Source organism: Jaculus jaculus, chromosome 1, assembly GCF_020740685.1.
Source record: "Jaculus jaculus isolate mJacJac1 chromosome 1, mJacJac1.mat.Y.cur, whole genome shotgun sequence".
NCBI lineage: Eukaryota > Metazoa > Chordata > Mammalia > Rodentia > Dipodidae > Jaculus > Jaculus jaculus.
The window spans coordinates 297,796,543-297,818,291 of record NC_059102.1 but is presented as its reverse complement, the minus strand read 5'-3'; the positions used below and the strand labels follow the sequence as shown (position 1 = coordinate 297,818,291).

Below are 21,749 nucleotides of genomic sequence, written 5' to 3'. Positions count from 1 at the left end.
GAACAGCTATATGAAAGTATCTTTTAACTCTCTTGTATTTAGCTTATTTTATTCAACATAACTTTAAGATTCATGTCATTGTATCAGTAATTTCTTGTTGTGTTTTTTTTTTGTCTAGCAATATTCTGTTTATCAGTAGGTCACAATTTGCTTATCCATTTCCCTGTTGATAAACATTTAGTCCAGGTTCTGCTTAATATTAATATGTCTGTCATTCTTAAAACAGTTTTTTCATAAAACATGTTAGCTAAGATTATAATTGCTTGGGTCAGGCATAAGCATCTGAAACTATAAGAAACTGCCATGTTGTAATGTTTTATGCTCTGATAGCATTAAATATATATGTCTAATGTTTCAGTTGTTTGTTCTCTGCCCTCACTGCCTACTAGCAGTCTTTTTTTTCTTTTTTCAAGGTAGGGTATCACTGCAGCTCAGGCAGGTCTGGAATTCACTGTGTAGTCTCAGGTGGCTTCAAACTCACAGCTGTCCTCCTGCCTCTGCCTCCCAAGTGCTGGTATTAAAGGTGTGTGCCACCACACCTGGCTACTAGCAGTCTTTTAAACTAGTTATGTAGTGAGTGTGATTTAATATCTCACTGTGGTTCTAACTTGTATTTCCCTTATGATTTATGAATTGATAATCTTTTAATGTAATTATTGACCATTTTTACATCTTCTTTTGTGAATGTTTGTTCAGATCTTTTGCCCTTTTGGAATGTATTCTAAAGGTGTTTTTATTTATTTATTTATTTGCAGGCAGAGAGAGGGAGAAGAGAAACAGACACAGGGAGCCAGGGGCAGAGAATGGACATGCTAGGGCCTACAGCCACTATAGACAGACTCCAGATGCATGTACCACTTTAGGCATCTGGCTTTACATGGATTCTGGGAAATTGAACCCAAGTCATTAGGGTTTGCACGCAAGTACCTTAACCACTGAATCATGTCTCCAGCCCCCTGGAATGTATTTTAGAGTTACAGGAGTTCTTTATATATTCTGGAAACAAGCCCTTTTTGCAATGTTATTTCAGATACTATATTTCGGTTTTTGGCTTTTTTATTTTTATTTTATTTTATTTATTTATGAGAGAAAGAGCAAGAGTGCCAGGGCCTCCATCCCCTGCAAACAAACTAAGATGCATGTGCCACCTGTGCATACCACCTTGTGGGACCTAGAGAATCAAACCTAGATCCTTAGACTTCACAGGCATGTGCCTTAATGGCTAAGCCATCTCTCTAGCCCCTGACTTTTTTTTTAACTGTCATTTGAAGAGCAGAGATTTTACATTTGGTAAACTCCTGATGTCTTTTATAGTAATATTTTTTGTTTTCTAAAATTTTTGCCTACCCCATGATGGTACAGTATTCTCTGACAGATACTCTCTTGTTTTTCCAAAGGGTTTTGTTGTCTTAGCTTTTTTTTTTCCTAAATTTTATTTATTTATTTATTTGAGAGCGACAGACACAGAGAGAAAGACAGATAGAGGGAGAGAGAGAATGGGCATGCCAGGGCTTCCAGCCTCTGCAAACAAACTCCAGACGCGTGCGCCCCGTCGTCCATCTGGCTAACGTGGGACCTGGGGAGCCGAGCCTCGAACCGGGGTCTTTAGGCTTCACAGGCAAGCGCTTAACCGCTAAGCCATCTCTCCAGCCCTTAGCTTTATTTTTTAAGTATGTGATTGTAATCAAGTTAATTTTTTTTTTGGATTTTTCAAGGTAGGGTCTCACTTTAGTCCAGGCTGACCTGGAATTCACTATGGAGTCTCAGGGTGGTCTCAAACTCATGGTAATCCTCCCACCTCTGCCTCCCGAGTACTGGGATTAAAGGCGTGAACCACCACGCCCAGTGTGTTTTTTGGTTTTTTTTTTTTAATGAGCAGGAGAGTTAAAGTTTACTTTTATTCATATGGATATTTTATTATTCCTAGACTGTTTCTTTTAAAAGACTTGAATTTCATCAGTGCATTTGTCAGTGTTAAATAACCATTTATGTATAATCTATATCTCTACTTCATTCTTTCCCTTACCTACTTATTTATCCTTCATGTCAGTAGCACTTTTTTTCTTACTGTAGCTTTATTGTGAGTATTGAAATCAGGCTGTAGTTTTCTATTTTTGTTCTTTTTCAAGATAATTTTAGCTCTTCTCAGTTTTACACATTATTACTTAACTTTTAGAATCAGTTTTTAATTTTTCTGCCAAAAAAGAAAAATATAAAACTTAAACTGGGCATGGTTGTTCACACCTTTACTTTCTGCACTCAGGAGGCTGAGTTAAGGGGCATTATCATGTGTTGGATGCAAGCCTGAGCTACAGAGTGAGTTTGAGGTCAGCCTGAGCTGTAATGAGACCCTGTCTCAAAAGAATAAAAAGTAAGGCCAGATGCACAGGGGGCTCACGCATCTGGAGTTGTTGGCAGCGGCTGGAGGCTCTGGCGCGCCCATTCTTTCTTTCTGTCTATCTGCTTTTCTCTGTCTCTCTGTCGCTCTCAAATAAATAAGTAAAAATAAACAAAAAAGCATTTAAAAACAAAGAATAAAAAGTAAAGCTGGAGAGATGGCTTAGTGGCTAAGGCACTTGCCTATGAAACCTAATGACTCATGTTCGACACTTTAGAGTCCACATAAGCCAGATGCACATTGATGCAAGTACACAATGTTGCACATGCACACAAGGGGGCGCATACATCTGGAGTTCAATTGCAGTGGTGGAGGCCATTGTGTCTGCCTCTGTCTCTCTCTGTCTTACATGTTAAAAAAAAGGCAGGTCTGTTAGTCTTGCCTCAAAAATAAGCCTAGTGAGATTAAAAAAAAAATTTTTTTTTAAGCAGAGAGAGAAGAGAGTCAGCTAAGGAGAATGGGTATGCCAGTACCTCCAGCTGCTGCAAAGGAACTCCAGATGTATGTGTTACTTTGTGTATCTGGCTTTACATTTGTTCTAGGGAATTGAACCCAGGTTGCTAGGCTTTGCAGGCAAGTTTGTTAAACACTGAGCCATCTTTCCACCCTGCCTGTTGGGATTTTGATTAGCATGCATTGAATCTATAAAAATCAGTCTAAGGAGCATTGATATCTTATGTCATCTTCTAATTTGTGATTTTTTTCTATTTATTTGTTTAATATTTTCATTGGCAGTTATGATTTTTAGTTAGAAATCTGGCTTATTTTAAACTTTATTTCTAAACATTTTAGGGTTTGATGCTATTGTATAAATGATTTTTTTTTCAGTTGTATATTCCATTTTTTTCCCCCTCACATACCTAAAGACAATTTTTGGTTATTTTGAGCCCAGGCTGACCTGGAATTCATTCTGTAGTCTCAGGGTGGCTTGGAACTCATGGTACTCCTCCTATCTCTGCCTCCCCAGTGCTAGGATTAAAGGTATGTGCCACCATGTCTGGTGTAAAGACAGTTTTTGTGTGTGTGGGGCGGGGGGAGTGTTTCATGATTTTTAGAGAGCTCAGTATTCCTATATACCTTAACAAAATAATAATAGTGTTGTCCAGCCCCTGTGACAGCAGAAAGTCCCTAGATATTTGCCAGTGTTGCCTTGTGAATCTCAGAGAAAGACCAGTGTCAGCTTTGACGATTACCAGCCTGAAGAACTGGTCTTGTTGAGGTAGAGGGTCCTGCTGACCTTAAAATGTGAATAAACAGGTATTTTTAAATATCTTTATTGGCAATTTTTATATATGAACATACTATAAATTGGTCTTATTTCTTTCAGGTTAACAGCTTTTGTTCCCTTGCCCCTACCCCATTCCACTGAGGGCCTTCCTTGTGGGGCTGTTGGGTCATGAATGCACTAGTTATTCCTGTGGGGAGAATAGTGCCCCACAGTATGCCCTCTCACCCTGTGGCTCTCACATTCTGTTTTGTTGTTGTTGTTGTTTGTTTGCTCTTAATTTTTTACGCCCCCTCTACAACAGTGTTCCCTAAGCCTTGGAAGGCATTTTAGAATCTCCCTTAGCAGCCTCTTGTTTTCTGCTTTCCTGAGTTTTGATTCTCCTCAGTGTCTACTGCCATGTCTATAAAGAAGATTCCCTGGGTAGCATAAGAACAGCATGCATATTTAATTTGCCACTTCCTCCCCAGTGTTTCCTCAGCCGTGGTGAGCTAGTGTGTTAGAGGTGACTCATTCAGTGCTAGGCACTAGAGATTTTTTTGAAACCATTTTCTGGGCATTTTATAATTTCAGATTGCTGAATTTGTTCAGAGCATTATATATAACCCTATGAACAGGCTAGTCATCTTTTAGAGAACTTTATTATTTAATACTAAGCTAAAAAAAGGTAAAGATACATAAAGTTGGAGCTAACATTGTTTGGAATGATGGCAAGAAAGGATCCTGGGGAAAAGGAGATCTTTTGGTAGGGAACATATTTTTAAATTAATTAATTAATTGGAAGCAGAGAGAGACAAAGAGCAGAGAGGCACAGAAAGATAATGGGTGCAGGGCCTCCAGACACTATAAATGAACTCTAGATGCATGTGCCACTTTGTACATCTGGCTTGACCTGGGTCCTGGGGACTAGGAAACTAGCGTTGTCAGATGTGGTGGCTCACTTCTGCAGTCCTGTCTACTCAGGAGACAGGCTGCTGTTTAGTTTGAGGCCAGCTTGGGACACACTTGAAGACCTCCTACGTAAAAGACGAGTTGGGGAGGGGAGGAATTTGTTTATTATAGCCACTGTATTTAAATAATGTCATGTTTTAAAATTACCATTTGATCACTTTAATTTGAAGGCACAACAACAACGGCATGAAAGAGATTTGGCCTTATTGAAACTGAAAGCTGAACAAGAGGCTCTGGAATGCCAGAGGCAATTAGAAGAAACTCGAAACAAAAGTGCTCAGGTAACTTATTTGGTAGTAGACACTTCATCTTTAAACCTGAATTTTTTTTATGTTAGAAAGTTCACTGTCTCATTTTTTTACTTAAATGAGTAGAAAAGGAGGTATGTCAGTGTTTTAGTATATGTTATAATTTCATGTCATTTGATTTTTTTTTTTGGGGGGGGGTTGAGGTAGGGTCTCTCTAGCTCAGGCTGACCTGGAATTCACTATATAGTCTTAGGGTATCCTTGAACTCATGGTGATCTTCCTACCTCTGCCTCCCGAGTGCTAGGATTAAAGGCGTGCACCACCATGTCCGGCTTCATTTGATTCTTGTAGCAACCTTATTTAGTCCTAATTTTGAGAAGTGGCATCTGAGATACATAGTAGTTAGCCATCTATATATACCTGTCAACTCTGAATAGTGGAGTTAGGACTGAAGTCCAAGTTGTAGTTAAGTAAGTTTTTCACAAAATGCTTGGTTCATGAAACAAATTTATAACTTAAAACTAATTTAGGTGGAGAGGAGATTGAAACCTAAACTCTTTACTCGCTTTTCTATATAGGCCCATGCAGAATCCTTACAGCAGGTGGTTAAGTCACAAAGGGAAGTAACTGAAGTCCTCCAGGAAGCAACTTGTAAAATAGCAGCTCAGCAAACAGAGACGGCCCGCCTCACCACCGATGCAGCTAGGCAGATTTGTGAGGTAAGAGCCCTTTTCTTTTGTTCTTTTAAATTAATCTTAGGTAATTTAATTTTTTCTAGTAATGAGCTTCTGACATTCATCAAATGCACACATTGGCTTTGTAATTTACAGTGGAGACTCTGTAGCAATAAAGACATCATTGATTAACATGTGTTTGGCATACAGTTGTTAAAAAAAGGCAGAAAAAAGCCGGGCGTGGTGGTGCACACCTTTAATCCCAGCACTCGGGAGGCAGAGGTAGGAGGATTGCCATGAGTTCAAGTCCACCCTGAGATGACAGAGTTAATTCCAGGTTAGCCTGGACCAGAGTGAGACCCTACCTCGAAAAAACCAAAAAAAAAAAAAAAAAAAAAAAAAAGGCAGAAAAAAGCTGATGACAGACTTTTAAGTTTTGGCCTGTTGGTAAACTTTGGACAAAAGCATCACTTTTATTGCTGTATAATTTGCAGACATTTTAAGTTCACAGTGTGTACTTCTCTGTCAAAGCACAAATAGAAAGGGAAATAGCACCATAACAAGTGGTGGTACATTCTTTCCAAAAGTCTGTCGTGCCACTTTTCAGTTAATCCTCAGTCTTGACCTTGTTTTGCCATTCCTCCAGCCCTCTTCTTTCTTTTTGAGACAGGATTTCATATAACCAAGCCTGGTCTAAAACAGGCTCTGTAGCCAAGGGTGACTTAAGAGTTCCTGATCCTCCTTCCACTTGTCAAGTGCTGGGATTACAGGTGTGTGCCATCGTGTCTAGCTGCTGTGTTTTTGTTGTTGCTGTTTGTTTTAATTTTTAAAAATATTTTATTATTTATTTGAGAGAGAGAGAGAGAGAAATAGGTAGGGAGAGAGAGAGAATGGGCACGCCGGGTCTCCAGCCACTGCAAACAAACTCCAGATGCATACGCCCCCTTGTGTACTTGACTTATGTGGGTCCTGAGGAATCTCCAGGTCCCATGTAAGACAGACATAAAGTGACACAACATGCAGTGTTGCATATGCACACAAGGGGGCACACAATTCTGGAGTTTGTTTGCAGTGGCTAAAGCCTCTGGCATACCCATTCTCTCTCTCTCTGCCTTTCTCAAATAAAATTTAAAAAAAGATTTCAAAATCACTTTAAGTCATCAAAGAAATAAGCAGTAATTTTAAAATAATTTTAAAATGAATAATGCCTGTAGCAACTGTAGAAGGGGTTTATGAATTAGACAGATGTACTCTACATTGTTCTTCAGAGAGGACTTAGAAAGGAAGTTGGAATTGAATCAATTCTTAAGTGAAGACAGATTTTTGCTTATTATATGGTTTGAAGGTTTTTTTTTTTTTTGGCCTAATTTGTAGATTGTTATAATATATAAAACCTTAGAAACTATATTTCAACTTGTTTTGGTTTTTTCAAGGTAGGGTCTCACTCTAGCCCAGGCTGACCTGGAATTCATTACGTAGTCTCAGGGTGGCCTTGAACTCACAGCGATCGTCCTACCTCTGCCTCCTGAGTGCTGGGATTAAAGGTGTGTGCCACCACGTCGGTTCTCAAATTGTTTTTATAGATGAACCTGTTGGGACTTTTCAGTGCTAGTTCATTTGTTAGAGGCAGAATCTGCTAGTACTAGATCCAGTGATCTATCCAGGGACTGTGTTTCCTCTCAGTTCTCTGGTATTTTTTAAAAATTTTATTTATTTTTATTTATTTATTTGAGAGCGACAGACAGAGAGAAAAAGGGCACGCCAGGGCTTCCAGCCACTGCAAATGAATTCCAGACACGTGCGCCCCCTCGTGCATCTGGCTAACGTGGGACCTGGGGAATTGAGCCTTGAACCGGGGTCCTTAGGCTTCACAGGCAAGTGCTTAACCGCTAAGCCATCTCTCCAGCCCTGGTATTTCTTTTTATGTCTACTTCTGCTGTTTTTGTGTGTTCATATGTAGATGGCAGAATTAACTCGAACCCATATCTCAGATGCCATCTCTGCTTCCGGAGTTCCACTAGCAGCACTCTATGACCACCAGCGACAGCATCTTCCAGACTTCATGAAACAACTGAGGACCAAAGCTGAGGCAGATAGGTCAGTATTCATTCGGCAAATAGGTGATAAAGTATGTGTCATGTCCCTGGTTCCATTGTAGGCACTGGGAATACAGTTTGGGCAGACAGTCCAGTGAAGAAGATAAATATGTGGCAAGTTAAGTGCATGAGTGCTTTGCCAACTGAGGTAGTTGTTAGGAAAGAATGGAGAACATGTCTTTCAGATATATTAACAGTGGAATTGAATAGCAGAAGTACAAAGAGATCAGAGAAGGCATTGCTGAGGAAGTAAAACAGTGAGATCTAGTACATGAGGATTCAGTGATGTTAAAAAGGTGAAGACCACACATATCAAAAACCCTAAAAGATGAGGGACATGACATTTAAAGAGCAGGGTTGGGGTAACCAATGTGACTAGAGGAAGAGAGCAAAGCGGAAAATGGCATGAGATGCTGTACCAAGGTAAGACCTTGTAGACCTTAGGATATTGTTTATTCTAGAAATGAAATCATTAGAGTTGTTTTTAACTTAATATTTCATATGTATGTTTGTGAGGTATATGTATTTATAGTTCTCATGAGTGTGGGTGTGCATGCACATTTATGCAAAAGTGTCTTGAAGCTAGAATTGACAGTCACTTTGAACTTCATTCTTCTTATTATTTTGATATCTTTAATATTTTATTTATTTGAGGGAGAGAGAATGAGCACACTATGGCCTCCATCACTGCAAACAAACTCCAGATGCATGCGCCACCTTGTGTATCTGGCTTACATGGGTCCTTGAGAGTCGAGCCAGGATCCTTTGGCTGTGCAGGCAAATGCCTTAACCGCTAAGCCATCTCTCCAGCCCCAAATGGCATGTTTTAACCAACCAATTCTATTTATGTATGCGTGTGGGGGGGTATGTGTGGTGTGGTGTGCCCTGTGAATGTGTGCAGAGGCCAGAGGAGAGCATTCAGTGTCTATGTCTATTGCTCATGAAAGAATTTTTAATGCAGAGCTGGGTGACACAGTCATGTGTTGTGTGGGGGGGGCGGAGTGGATTGTTGTTTATTTTTATTTATTTATTTGAGAGCAACAGATAGGAAGAGAAAGAGGCAGAGAGAGAGAGAGAGAGAGAGAGAGAGAGAGAGAGAGGGAGAGAATATGAATGACTGAATGAATATGGGCATGCCAGGGCCTCCAGCCACTGCAAATGAACTCCAGATGTATGCACCACCTTATGCATCTGGCTTATGTGGGTCCTGGGGAATTGAGCCTCAAACCAGGGTCCTTAGGCTTCACAGGCAAGCACTTAACCACTAAGCCATCTCTCCAGCCCATTTTTTTTTATTTTTTAGACACACTTTCAAACTGAGTATGAGTCTAGAACTCAGACTAGCCTCAAACTCATTAATTCTCCCGCCTCAGCCTCTCAAGTGGTGAGATTACAGATATGAGTCACCATACCTTACTTTGTGTATGGTTTTTCTTTTTCATTTATTGCATTCATATTTATTTGTATTTTCATCTGTGTATGAATGCACATGCTTGTGGAGGCCAGAGGATGAGCTCAGGAACACCATCTGTTGGTATGGAAGGTTCTTTGTTGTTTTTGAGACAAAGGCTCGCATTAGCCTGAAGCTTTCCAGTAGACTAGATAGGCTGGTCACTGGGCTCCGGAGATCCACCTGTCTCCATCTCCCCAGCTTGGGATTACAGGCGCGTGCCACTGTGCCCAGCATTTTTATGTGAGTTTGACTGTTATTCATAGGTTTTGTCAATTTACATTAATTAGTAGAACTTGTGTGTTTATTTCCTGGGTAAATAGAAAGCTCGTCTTTATGTGTTGTGTGTCCTTTTCTGTTTAGATACCTGTTGTTCTCAAATGCTTTATAACAGTTATTTAAAAATTTCTATACATTCAAAATTTTATCTCATATTACTGTGAAATAACATTTAAAACCCTTTTCTTACTGGAGACCTAAGTTTAATCGGCTTTTATTTTCTTGTAGGATAAGCCAGCCTGCTTCAGTATCTCAGAGTAAAGAAGGAGCCTTTGACTCAAAGCGTCAGAAGTCTTCTCCTTCGTGTGATAGTTATTCTGAGTCTTCAAGATACAAGAACCATGATCGAAGGTGAAGGAAGTTTTTCTTTATCAGTACAGTTTGATAAATGCTCACAAATGTCTAAATAATTGCTTTTCCTTAATTTCTTATTTCTATAAGTGGAACAATGTCTACCATGTTTACTTAGATAATTTACAAAGTAGTTCATTAATAATACAGTCACTGTTTCTTCAGAGCCTAATTATAATAAGCACTGTATAAATTGCTTTTGTACATATATCATTCATAGCCATCTTCCCCAGTCAGGCAATGGTTTTGTTTTGCTTTTGTTCTTTTGATAGATAAGAGAAGGGACCTGAAGCCCCTGTGGATGTTAAGAATTCATCAAAGGTCACCACAGATTTGAACTTTGAGTTATCTGGCTTCAAATCCTATGTTTATTGTACATTTTCTTCTTTCTTTCTTTCTTTCTTTCTTTCTTTCTTTCTTTCTTTCTTTCTTTCTCTCTTCCTTTCTCTCTCTCTTTCTCTCTTTCTCTCTTTCTTTCTTTTTCTTTTGGTTTTTTGAGGTAGGGTCTCATTCTAGCCCATGCTGACCTGGAATTCTCTATGGAGTCTCAGGGTGGCCTTGAACTCACGGCAGTCCTCCTACCTCCGCCTCCCAAGGGCTAGGATTAATGGCGTGCACCACCACGCCCGGCTATTGTGTATTTTCTTAATGAACTCCTTTATTTTTTTTAATTTTGTTTATTTATTTATTTATTTATTTGAGAGCGACAGACACAGAGAGAAAGACAGAGGGAGAGAGAGAGAATGGGCGCGCCAGGGCTTCCAGCCTCTGCAAACGAACTCCAGACACGTGCGCCCCCTTGTGCATGTGGCTAACGTGGGACCTGGGGAACCGAGCCTCAAACCGGGTCCTTAGGTTTCACAGGCAAGCGCTTAACCGCTAAGCCATCTCTCCAGCCCCCTTTATTTTTTATTTTCAAGGTAGGGTCTTGTTCTAGCCCAGGCTGACCTGGAATTCACTATGTAGTCTCAGGGTAGCCTTAAACCCACAGCAATCCTCCTACCTCTGTTCCTGAGTGTTGGGATTAAAGGCTTTGCCATGTTTCACTCTTTTTCTTTTTGATATGGAGTCTCACTATGTTCCTAGGCTAGCTTTGAACATCTGTCCTCCTACCTTAGCCTCTGGAGTAGGTGTAACTGGGATTGCAAGCATATACCACCATGCATGGCTTTATCCATCTATCCAAATATGCTAATTTTAGTCATAATATTGGACAGTTTGTCATTGATTCTTGGCCCAATACTAATGTCCATAGTTCTCAATTTTGGTTCTATTCACAGAGTAGGTTTTAGAGGCTGCTTCCCAGTATTTTTAGAAGCAAGATACTCACATTTCCAAGTGTAATGAAACTTAAAAATCTTGGGGCTGGAAAGATGGCTCATTGGCTTAGGTGCTTGCTTATACAGCCTAACAACCTGGGTCCAGTTCCCCAGTACCCAATATAAAGTCAGGTGCACAGAGTGGTGCATACCTGTTGACTTTGTTTGCAGCAGCAAGAGGCCCTGATGTGCCTCTTCTCTCTGTCTCTGTCTCTCTATAAAAAGAGAGAGAGAAACCTTAAAAACTTGAGACTAAGCCAGGCATGGTGGTGCTCACCTTTAATCCCAGCACTCAGGAGGCAGAGGTGGGAGGATCACTGTGAGTTCAAGGCCACCCTGAGACTGCATAGTGAATTCCAGGTCAATGTGGGCCAGAGAGCCTACCTTGAAAAACAAAACAACAACAACAACAAAAAAAAACAAAAAACTTGAAACTAAGAACATGAAAATTAATGTGTGATAAGTGCCAGCAAGTATTGTTTACCTATTATATATCTGAAACTGTGTGGTTTTATATAGCTTTTACCAGCAGTTACCCTCATAGATGTTTCACTTAAGCCATTGGGTTACTGCAATGAACTACTAGTCAGCCTCTTTATCAACTACATGGTACCAGAGTGATTTTTTCTGAAATATGCAGACAGTTTAGGTATTCATATTTTTGAAACCTTCAGTATTCTCTCAGTTTATTTAAGGAATAGCTCAAATCCTATCTTAGCATAAACGTCCCTTTATAATTGATCTTTTAGTCTGGTTACATCCCTGTCTCTTAGTCTGTCTCATGGTTCTCAGATTCAACCCAGGGCCTCACTCAAGCTATACAAATGTGTACTACTGAGCACATCACGGCCCACATTTCTCCTCTTACCATGCTCTACAAATCTAACTACTTCTAATTCTGTAGAACTAAGAAAAGCCAGGAAGAAGGAGGAAGAAATACTGTATGTTTAGTTTGTTGGTCAAAGGATAGCCAAAATCACAAGTCTTACTTGCTTAGCATGTGTGAGGTCCTGGGTTTGTCATTCGTGGGTGTAGGAGTGTGTTTGTTAGTCATTTTATACTTAGGGCTTAATGTTAGGGGAAGAACAAAGTTTGTTATGTAGATTTGAGCTTCAATCTGATAGTCATTGTTATTATTTTTGTGGTGCATCAAATTGCCCAAGGAGAAGGTGTATCATAAAAAAAAATAAAGGTGCCAAAACAAAACCATAGATAATGCCATCATTTTAGGGAAGGACAAAAGTTAAAAGTAAGTGGAAGAAACAGTGAAACTTCTTAGCTCAGAAGGTAGGAAGAAAAGTGAGAAAGAGTAGACTGGTGACAAATAAGAAAGGACGTCATTTCAGGCTTTCAGAAAAGTTACAAGAATAATACAAAGTCCCTAAATATTCATCCATTCATCAAGATTGTTCAAATGTTGATCTCTTATAACATTTTCTTTAGCTGGTAGAGCTTTTAAAGAAAATGGAAATCAATGTTGCATAGTGTTCTTGCAGAAAATTTGAAGATAGTTTATTGAGCACAGTATCATTGCATCACTTAGGATAGAATCAGATTATGATGACATGGCGCTAATGAAAGAAAATGGAAATAGTGAACAGAAGCCTGCTTTAAATCTAGAAGTTTGACAGTGAAATGAAATGTCATTATGTTTTTGTTCTTCATCCCATAGTCCTTTGTTTACTCTGCAGTTATGCTCCCTTAATTGCTTCTTGTTACATTTTTTTCCATAATATCTTTACACAGAAGTAGTAGTGGCAGCAGCCATCAAGAAAGTCCTTCAGCTCCATCTTGTAAGGAAAATGAGAAGAAATTTCATGGTGACAAGTTGGAGAGTTCAATTGATGAACAGCTTCAGACTGCTGCAGATGATTCTTTCCGAAGTGATAGCATTCCATCGCTTCCTGATGAGAAAGGTAGCTTTCCCTGTACATATCTGTGTAACCGTTAGTTTGGAAAAGGGAGGAATGGTGATCCTTGTTATCAAGTGGTCAGTAATTTCAAACTGTGTTTCATCTACACACACATTTATGTTCTAGTTTGGGTAGTGAAATTTGAACCCAGGGCCTTACGCACGCTAGGAAAGTGCTTCACCATGGAACTCTACCCCACAGTCCTGCCTGTATCCTAGGGTGTTTTGTTGCTTTGTGTTAGGGTCTCACTCTAGCCCAGACTGACCACCACTCACTCTGTAGTCTCACACTGACCTTAAACTCACAGTGATCCTCCTACCTCTGCCTCTCAAGTACTGGAATTAAAAGCGTGTGCCATCATATATGATTGTATTACAGTATTTTGAGGAAAGTAGAAGTTAAAAGTGGTAGACTTGGATATTTAACTTAGGAGATTTCTAGCAAAGTGTTAATTGGTTTAATGCAGATGGCCTAGTTTCTCTTTACTGCTTGTTGCAAACAGAAAGAATTGTAAAGGAAAAAAGAACCAGAACTTGGAAGTTTAAAAAAAACCTGTGTCTATTGTAAAATGAAAATAAGTAAATAAATAAGAGGAGGAAGAAGAAGAAGAAACAAGCAAACAAGCATATTGTGTAGATAATGCCAAGGGTATGACTGGATAGTCACTCCACAAAGAGATGACATGGATTTGACCAGCTCTTTGCAGAAGCCAAGAGTAGAAATGTGGTAACCAGCAGAAACACTGACAGTTGGGACTAAAGTAGACAGGATAAAATAAAGGAAATCAAACTTCTGGAATTCTGTGGGATGGATCATTAGAGCTTCTCTGGCTGCTAACATTCCATATCCTTTTATCCTTCAAGACAAGGGAGGAAGACTGGAGAGATGGCTTAAATGTTAAGGTGCTTGCCAGAAAAGCAAAGGACCCAAGCTCAGTTCCCCAGTACCCATGTAAAGCCAGACGCACAAGGTGGCACACACATCTGGAATTCATTGTAGTGGCTGGAGACCCTGACATACCCATTCTCTCTCTCTTTCTCTTTCTTTCTCTGTCTCATTCTTTCTCTCACTGCTTCTTTCTTTATCCTTCAAATAAATAAATGAAATAAATTTTAAAAATATTTTAAAGCCAGGCGTGGTGCCACACACCTTTAATTCCAGCACTCAGGAAGCAGAGGTAGGAGGATTGCCCTCAGTTCGAGGCCACCCTAAGGTTTCATAGTGAATTCCAGGTCAGTGTGGGCCAGAGTGAGACCCTACCTCGAAAAACCAATAAAATTAATTAATTAATTAAAATAAAATAAATATTTTTTTTTAATTTAGGGTGATTCAGAGATTACCAGGCCTTTCACTGTTGACCAGGCCCAAACAGCAAAGGCTATTCAGAGTTGGTTTGGGCTATCTCCTTTATTTGTTTGTTTGTAGGGGTTTTTTGTTACTGTTTTGACCATCAGGAAGAAATTGACCACATTTATTTATAATTGTCATAAAGGTGACCTACTGAAACATCCTACCTTAACATTAATCCGTCACATCCTTACGTTTATGAGAAAAGTTCATATACAAATGGAAATGAAAAAAACTACCTGTACTTCAGTTCTGCCTTCCTACTTGCAGTCATAATCAGGAATATTTTTACCTGGTGGAAAAAATATTAAGGCCTAGAACTACCAGTAACAGAAAGACAAGCATTTTTTTGAGAATAACATGTTTCCTATAGTAGTGCATTCTTAAGCGTATTCTCCATTGCTGTTATCCTCATGGTAGTTGGATTTCTTTTGACATAATTGATAGATGGTTTCATGGATAGCAGGAAGGTTGGTAGCTTCAGAAACACCAATCAGATACCCTTTGTTTGCTTCTTGATGCATAGCTGTGCTGAAGACAAGCAGATCTTCTGGAAGGTGTAAGCAGTTTCTCATTGACAGAGATCTGAGAATTATCAGAGCTTGTAAAAAAAAAAAAATTAAAAAAAAAGTAAGCCCAGGCTGGAGAGATGGCTTGGTGGTTAAGGTGCTTGCCTCTCTCTCTCAAATAATAATAAATAATTAAAATTTTAAAATAAAATATTAAAAAATGGTAACCTCTGGGATCAGTAAAAATGAGCAGAAGAATGATGGAGCTGGACACTTGACTTATTATGGCCCCTCCAGGGGACTGTATCCCACCACAGGTGAGTGCACAGGGTGCTGCATGGGTACATATGTTCATGCACACAACACACACACACGTACGAGCAAAAAAAAAAAAAAAAACCCTATGCATTGATGTTTCATTAGCAGTGTTACTCATACTTGTTAAAAACTGGAAGCAGCCGGGCATGGTGGCACACACCTTTAATCCCAGCACTTGGGAGGCAGTGGTAGAAGGATTGCCATGAGTTCGTGTCCACCCTGAGACTACATACTGAATTCCAGATCAGCCTGAGCTAGAGTGAAACCCTACCTTGAAAAACAAACAAACAAACAAAAAACAAACAAACAAAAAAACTGGAAGCAACCAAGATGTCCTCTCTAAAGAAAACAGGTTAAGCAAGTATTTCCATACAAGTAAGTGTGTTTAGCTACTAAATACTTAGCTGCTGAAAAGACCAAGCTATGGGGCTGAGGCAATGGCTCAATGGATTAAAGCACTCGCAGCTCAAGTCTGAGTACCCGAGTTCTACCCTCAGACCCCATATAAAAAGCCATAAGCAGTGGTAGGCTTTTGTAATTCCAACACTCAGATGGCAAGATGGGAGGTGTAGGCAGAAGAATTTCCCAGAAGCTCTTAACAACATGTAGCAAAAAGAACAATAGTAAAAGGAGCTTGAGAGAAACTCTCCCTCAAACAGTGAGGCTAGACTAGAAAGTTGCCCACACTTCTGCACTCACACACAGGAACACATATACCCATGTACACACACAAACACAAAAGTAAAAATTTTGTTTTAAAGCTGGGCATGGTGGTGCACACCTTTAATCCCAGTACTTGGAAGTCAAGGTAGTAGGATTCCTATGAATTCAAGGCCAACCTGCAACTACATAGTGAATTCCAAGTCAGTCTGGGCTAGAGCAATACCCTACCTCTAAAAAAAAAAGAAAAAAAATAAATTTTTCAAAGGACCAAGCTGTTGGTTGCTGCAATAACAGAGGTGGATTTTACTAAATGAAGAAACTAGTCCCAGTGACTGTATGTTGTCTGATTTCATATATGTGGTGTTTTGGAAAAGACAATTGTAAAGATGGGAAGCAGACTGATGACTTCAAGACATTTGGAGGAACAAGTAGTAACATACAGAAGGACATACAGGGGGACTTTCGGGGTGAAGGCACACTGATGTGTGCATTTGTATTAACAGCATGATGCTGCTACATGTCTTCAAACACCAGAACAAAGGCTTCTTAATGTACGTGAACTAAACATGCACACATCGACACATCAACCAGCATTTGGGGGATTCTAGGATGGGATGAGTATAGCCTGTGTAACAAATGTGTTACATAACCGCACTGAAAGAGATAGGTGATACAGTAGAGTTCTCTAATGAAACAACAAAATGTATGTAGACTTACAAGGGGGTCAGTTAGATTCATTTGCCCACAAGAAGGGCATAGTTATCTTCACAGTGACTGAAGGCCACAGAGCTGAGGAACCCCATACTGCTGTCCAGGAAGCTGAAGCCTCAGAACAAGAGGGAGCCGCGGTGCCCCTGTAGTATGAGGCCAAAAGCCTGAGACTCTGGAGAGTAGCTGTTGCACATCTACATGCACAGGCTAATGAAACTGGAGTTCGGTGCCTGTGTGTGATGACAGCCACAAGAAGCATGTAACAGCTCAAGAAAGTCTCCAACAGTGTGGACTTTTTTCTTCCTCTACTTTTTGTTACATCCATGCCTCCAACCTATTGGGGTGCCTCCCACATTTGGGGCAGGCCATCTTCACCTAGTTTGCTGACCCACATGCCAGTCATCTCTATAAACATCTTCACAGACTAACCCAGAAGTGTACTTTATCAAATTTCTAGACATCTCAATCCATTCAAGTTGACAGTTAAGAGTTACTGTCACAGAGGGAAAATATCTGACCTAAGAAACTTTGGGAAATGCGGTGGTTTCATGTTTTTTGAAGCAGTGTCTCACTTTGGTCCAGGCAGGCCTTGAACTCCCAGTGATCCTCCTATGTCAGCCTCCCAGGAGTTAGGATAAAAAGCATTGAGTCATCATGCTCAGTTAGAAAATGCTGTTTTGAGTCAATATTTTAAGTTAATGCAAAAGGGAAAATACGTAAACTTCTGCTTCAGTTGATAAATTTGTTTTTTCCAGAGATCAGGTTAGTAGTTCTATTACAAAAACTTAAAGTGAAACAAATATGTAAATAGGTATCTGATGGTTTCTCAAGAGACACAAGAAAGAAAGACAATGAACTCTGGAACCTAATTTGAGACAGAGGCAGCAATAGGAATTCACCCTTGGCTAGGATGAGTGATGCAGAAGCAGTTGCACGTGTGTGCACACGCACATAGGTGAGTGCTCGTGTGCAGTGGACAGTGCAGAAGCAGGTGCACGTGTGTGCACACGCACATGGGTGAGTGCTCGTGTGCAGTGGACAGTGCAGAAGCAGGTGCACATGTGTGCACACGCACATAGATGAGTGCTCGTGTGCGGTGGACAGTGCAGAAGCAGGTGCACGTGTGTGCACACGCACATAGATGAGTGCTCGTGTGCGGTGGACAGTGCAGAAGCAGGTGCACGTGTGTGCACACGCACATAGATGAGTGCTCGTGTGCGGTGGACAGTGCAGAAGCAGTGGTTCATAATAACAAATCAAGGCCACTGGTGCCCAGGTGATGGTTTCTAAGTATTCTGTAGTAAAAGACCAGTTATTTGTAGAAATGGCTAAGTCTAGGGCTGTAGGAAAAATAAAAGATGAGTTTGAAGTATCTTGTAATACCATTAAGTAAGGAAGTATTCAAGAAGCAAAAGGTTTGGCATGTGTCAGAGGCACACAGGAACCAACCTTTAGGAGTTGTCATATCTCTAGTTTAGCATAGAATTAATTTCTTAAAGCAATAACTTGGGTGCTGGAAAGAAGACTCAGCAGTTAAAATGCTTGACTGCAAAGCCTAGTGACCAGGATTTGATTTCCCAGTAGCCACGTAAAACCAGACACACAAAGTGTTGCATGCATCTGGGTTAGTTTGCAGTGGCTAGAGGTCCTGGTGTACCCATTCTCTCTCTCTGTTGCTCTTCTCTCTTTTTGCTTGTAAATGAATAAATAAAATACATTTAAAAGCACAGTAACTTCATTTTTATTTCTTTGGTAATACGAGATGTTAAAATTTTTTAAACATAATTTTGCTGTTAACTTGCTGGGAAGTATCTGATCATAACTATGTTTTCTGTGGGTATATTGTTGATTTGCTCATTGATTTTAAGAGCTCTTTAAGCATGAAGTATGTTTCAATTTTTTTTAACTCACTGGGTAGCCAAGGGTACCTTGAACTCCTGCCTCCACCTCCCAAGTGGCAGGATTATAGGCTTGTGTCACAACATTCAGTTCTTTAAAAAAAATAATTTATTTTCTGTTAAAAATATTTTATTTATTTATTTGAGAGACAGAGAAAGAGGCAGGCAGGCAGGCAGAGAGAGAGAGGGAGAGAAGCAGTCAGAAAGAGGGAGAGACAGAGAGAGAATGGGTGCACCATGCATCCAGCCACTGCAGACAAACTCCAAATATATGCTCCACCTTGTGCACCTAGCTTATATGGATCCTGGGGAACCAAACCTGGGTCTTTTGGCTTTGTAAGCAAGTGTCTTAACTGCTAAGCCATCTCTATAGCCCCTAATTTATTTTCAATCAGATAGAGAGAGAGAATGGGCACACCAGGGCCTCTAGCCATTGCAAATGAACTCCAGACACATAGGCCACCTTGGGCATCTACCTTTATGTGGGTCCTGGGGAATCAAACCTGGGTCCTTTTGCTTTGCAGGCAAGTGTCTAGCCGCTAAGCCATTTTTCCAGCCCTTAGTTCTTTTAGTAGGTTTCTTACCCTAGGTATCCTTATTTTATGTGTTTGTAGAAGTGTATGTTTGTTTGCAATGTAATGATTTTTTTATTATTACTATTTGAGAGAGAAAGGAGAGGGAGAGAAAGGGCATGTCACTGCAAATGAACTCATGCATCACCTGTGCATCTGACTTACATGGGTCCTGGGGAATTAAACCTAGGTCCTTAGGCTTTTCAGGCAAGAGCCTTAAGTGCTAAGTCATTTCTCCAGCCTTGAATTTTGTTTAATTCAATATGTACTAAATGCTAGTGGTCAGTTCTTTGAATGTATGTTGAATTGCTTCAGTAAAGAAGCAAGAGTGCTGCTACTTAAAATAACAACTAAGAAGAATTATAACTATAAAATCTAGAGTTGAGGATGTAGCTTAGTTGGCAGAGTGTTTGCTCTTCATGCACAACACTCTAGGTTCAATCACCCAGCACCGCATAAGTTAGGCAGAGTGGGGCACACCTGTGATCCTGGCATTGAGAGATGGGGCACAAGGATTAGTTTGAGGCAAGCCTGGGACACATGAGGCCCTGTCTCAAGGAAAAAAAAATGTTAAAGACTACTTTCTCCACATTCTTTTAGACTCAACTTCTTTTGCAACAGAATACTCCCTGAAATTTGATGAATCTATGACAGAAGATGAAATAGAAGAAAAGTCATTTCGGTCTTTACTCCCTTCTGAGAGTCATCGGAGATTTAACATGGAAAAGAAACGAGGCCACCACGAAGACTCTGATGAGGAAACGTCCCCAGACAAAACTGCATTGTCTTCAGCCAAGGTGTGTTCTCGTTGACCCATGGAGGTCGGTGGTCTTGTAGAGATGTGCTGCCACTGGGGACTGAGGAGACGGCTTAGTAGATAAAACCCTGTGCATGAGGACCTGAGTTAAGACCCCCAGCACCCACGTAAATGCTGGCCGGATAGGGCAGCCCACCTGTAATGCCAGCCCTTGGGAGGTAGGACAGGTGATCAACTGGGCAAGCTGGATGTCTGGACTAACTGCGTTGGTGAGTTCTGGGTTCAAGAACTTTGCCTCAGTAAATGAGGCGGAGAGTGATCAAGAAAGATACCTGATGGAAGCTGGGCATGGTGGCACACGTCTTTAATCCTAGCACTTGGGAGGCAGAGGTAGGAGGATCGCTGTGAGTTCAAGGCTACCCTGAGATTCCATACTGAATTCCAGGTCAGCTTGGGCTAGAGTGAGACCCTACCTCAAAAAAAAAAGAAGAGGGCTGGAGAGATGGCTTAGTGGTTAAGCGCTTGCCTGTGAAGCCTAAGGACCCCAGTTCGAGGCTCGATTCCCCAGGTCCTGCGTTAGCCAGATGCACAAGGGGGCACAAGCGTCTGGAGTTCGTTTGCAGAGGCTGGAGGCCCTGGCGTGCCCATTCTCTCTCTCTCCCTCTCCCTCTATCTGTCTTTCTCTCTATGTCTGTCACTTTCAAATAAATAAATAAATAATTTAAAAAAAAAAAAAAGAAAGACACCTAATGACTGCCTCTGGGCTTACACACCACACACCACATATACTCACGGAGGAAACAAATATATGAGAACACATTATAGCATTTCAACTCAGTTGACAACCACTAGAAATATATTCATCAAGATTGGTTTTATTTTATTTTTTAAATATAATTTATTTATTTGACAGAGAAAGAGAATGGGCATACTAAGGGCTCCAACCACTGCAAAAAAACTCCAGATGCACGTACCCCCCCCTTGTGTATCTGGCTTACATGGGTTCTGGAAAGTCAAACTGGGATTCTTTGGGTTTGCAGGCAAACGCCTTAACCTCTAAGCCATCTCTCCAGCCCTGGTTTTATTTAATTAAAAAAATTTTGTTGTTGTTTTTCTTTTTATTTACTTATTTGAGGGAGAGAGAGAGAGAGAGAATGGGTGCACCAGGGCCTCAAGCCACTGCAAACAAACTCCAGATGTGTGTGCCCCCTTGTGGCTAATGTGTGTCCTGGGGAATTGAGCCTTGAACCGGGGTCCTTAGTTTCACAGGCAAGCGCTTAACCTGCTGGTTGTATTTTTTTGTGGATAAAATCTGGCTCTGTTTTTTTTTTTTTTTCTTACAAAGTATAATGCAAATTTATTATAAGATACAGCCTTTCCATCTGAGCAAACTTTGTCTCTAATTTTTTTCACGTACTTCAGTCTTGGCTTGATTTAAATGTTTATATTTATTATTATTCTTTCCAGCTTTTATGCCTCTTGTTTAACATGAACACATTCTTAGCCTACTTTGTATCCCTGTAATAGTATATGGTTTATAATAATGTTCACTACGATTTTATTATCTGGATAAATTAACTTACATATGTCAGTTCCTCTCGTCTTTAAACTTTTTATTTATTTGTGAGGAGAGAGAATACACATACATATGCCACTTTGTGCACCTGGCTTTGTGTGGGTAGTGGGGAATCAAACCTAGGCTGGTAGACTTTGCAAGCAAGTGCCTTTAACAGCTGAGCCATCTCCCTAGCCCAGCCTCTCATGTCTGTTTGAAGAGTGTTCTCTTATATGATGGGCAGTCTTATAAAATTCTCCCTCTCTTCTCTCTCCCACCTACCTGCCTGCTTTCTTATTTATCTGTTTCTTGTCTGTCTCCTTCCTTCCTTCCTTTGGTGGGGGGAGGAGGCATGCCAGAGCCTTTATGAATGAATTCCAGATGCATGCACCACCTTGTACATATTGCTTATATGGGTCCAAGAGATTTGAAACTGGATTCTTTGGCTTGTAAGCAAGTGCTTTAACAATTGAGCCATCTCTCTAACCCTCTTTATGTTTTGTTAAAAATTATGT

The 21,749-nt window shown here is 40.3% G+C and overlaps 1 protein-coding gene across 9 annotated transcripts in view; it reads left to right on the top strand.

Moving 5' to 3' along the window:
* Window positions 1–21,749, top strand: part of Cep350 (centrosomal protein 350) — a 193,547-nt gene that overhangs the window by 101,017 nt on the left and 70,781 nt on the right. For 8 of the 9 annotated variants that reach the window (XM_045161454.1, XM_045161431.1, XM_045161439.1 and 5 more), the window contains exons 18-23: window positions 4,745–4,855; window positions 5,401–5,541; window positions 7,457–7,593; window positions 9,550–9,672; window positions 12,738–12,907; window positions 19,523–19,719. In XM_045161454.1, coding sequence (XP_045017389.1) covers window positions 4,745–4,855; window positions 5,401–5,541; window positions 7,457–7,593; window positions 9,550–9,672; window positions 12,738–12,907; window positions 19,523–19,719 — 879 coding nt within the window. The remainder of the gene's footprint in view (window positions 1–4,744; window positions 4,856–5,400; window positions 5,542–7,456; window positions 7,594–9,549; window positions 9,673–12,737; window positions 12,908–19,522; window positions 19,720–21,749) is intronic. The other variant, XM_045161456.1, reaches the window with a different exon arrangement.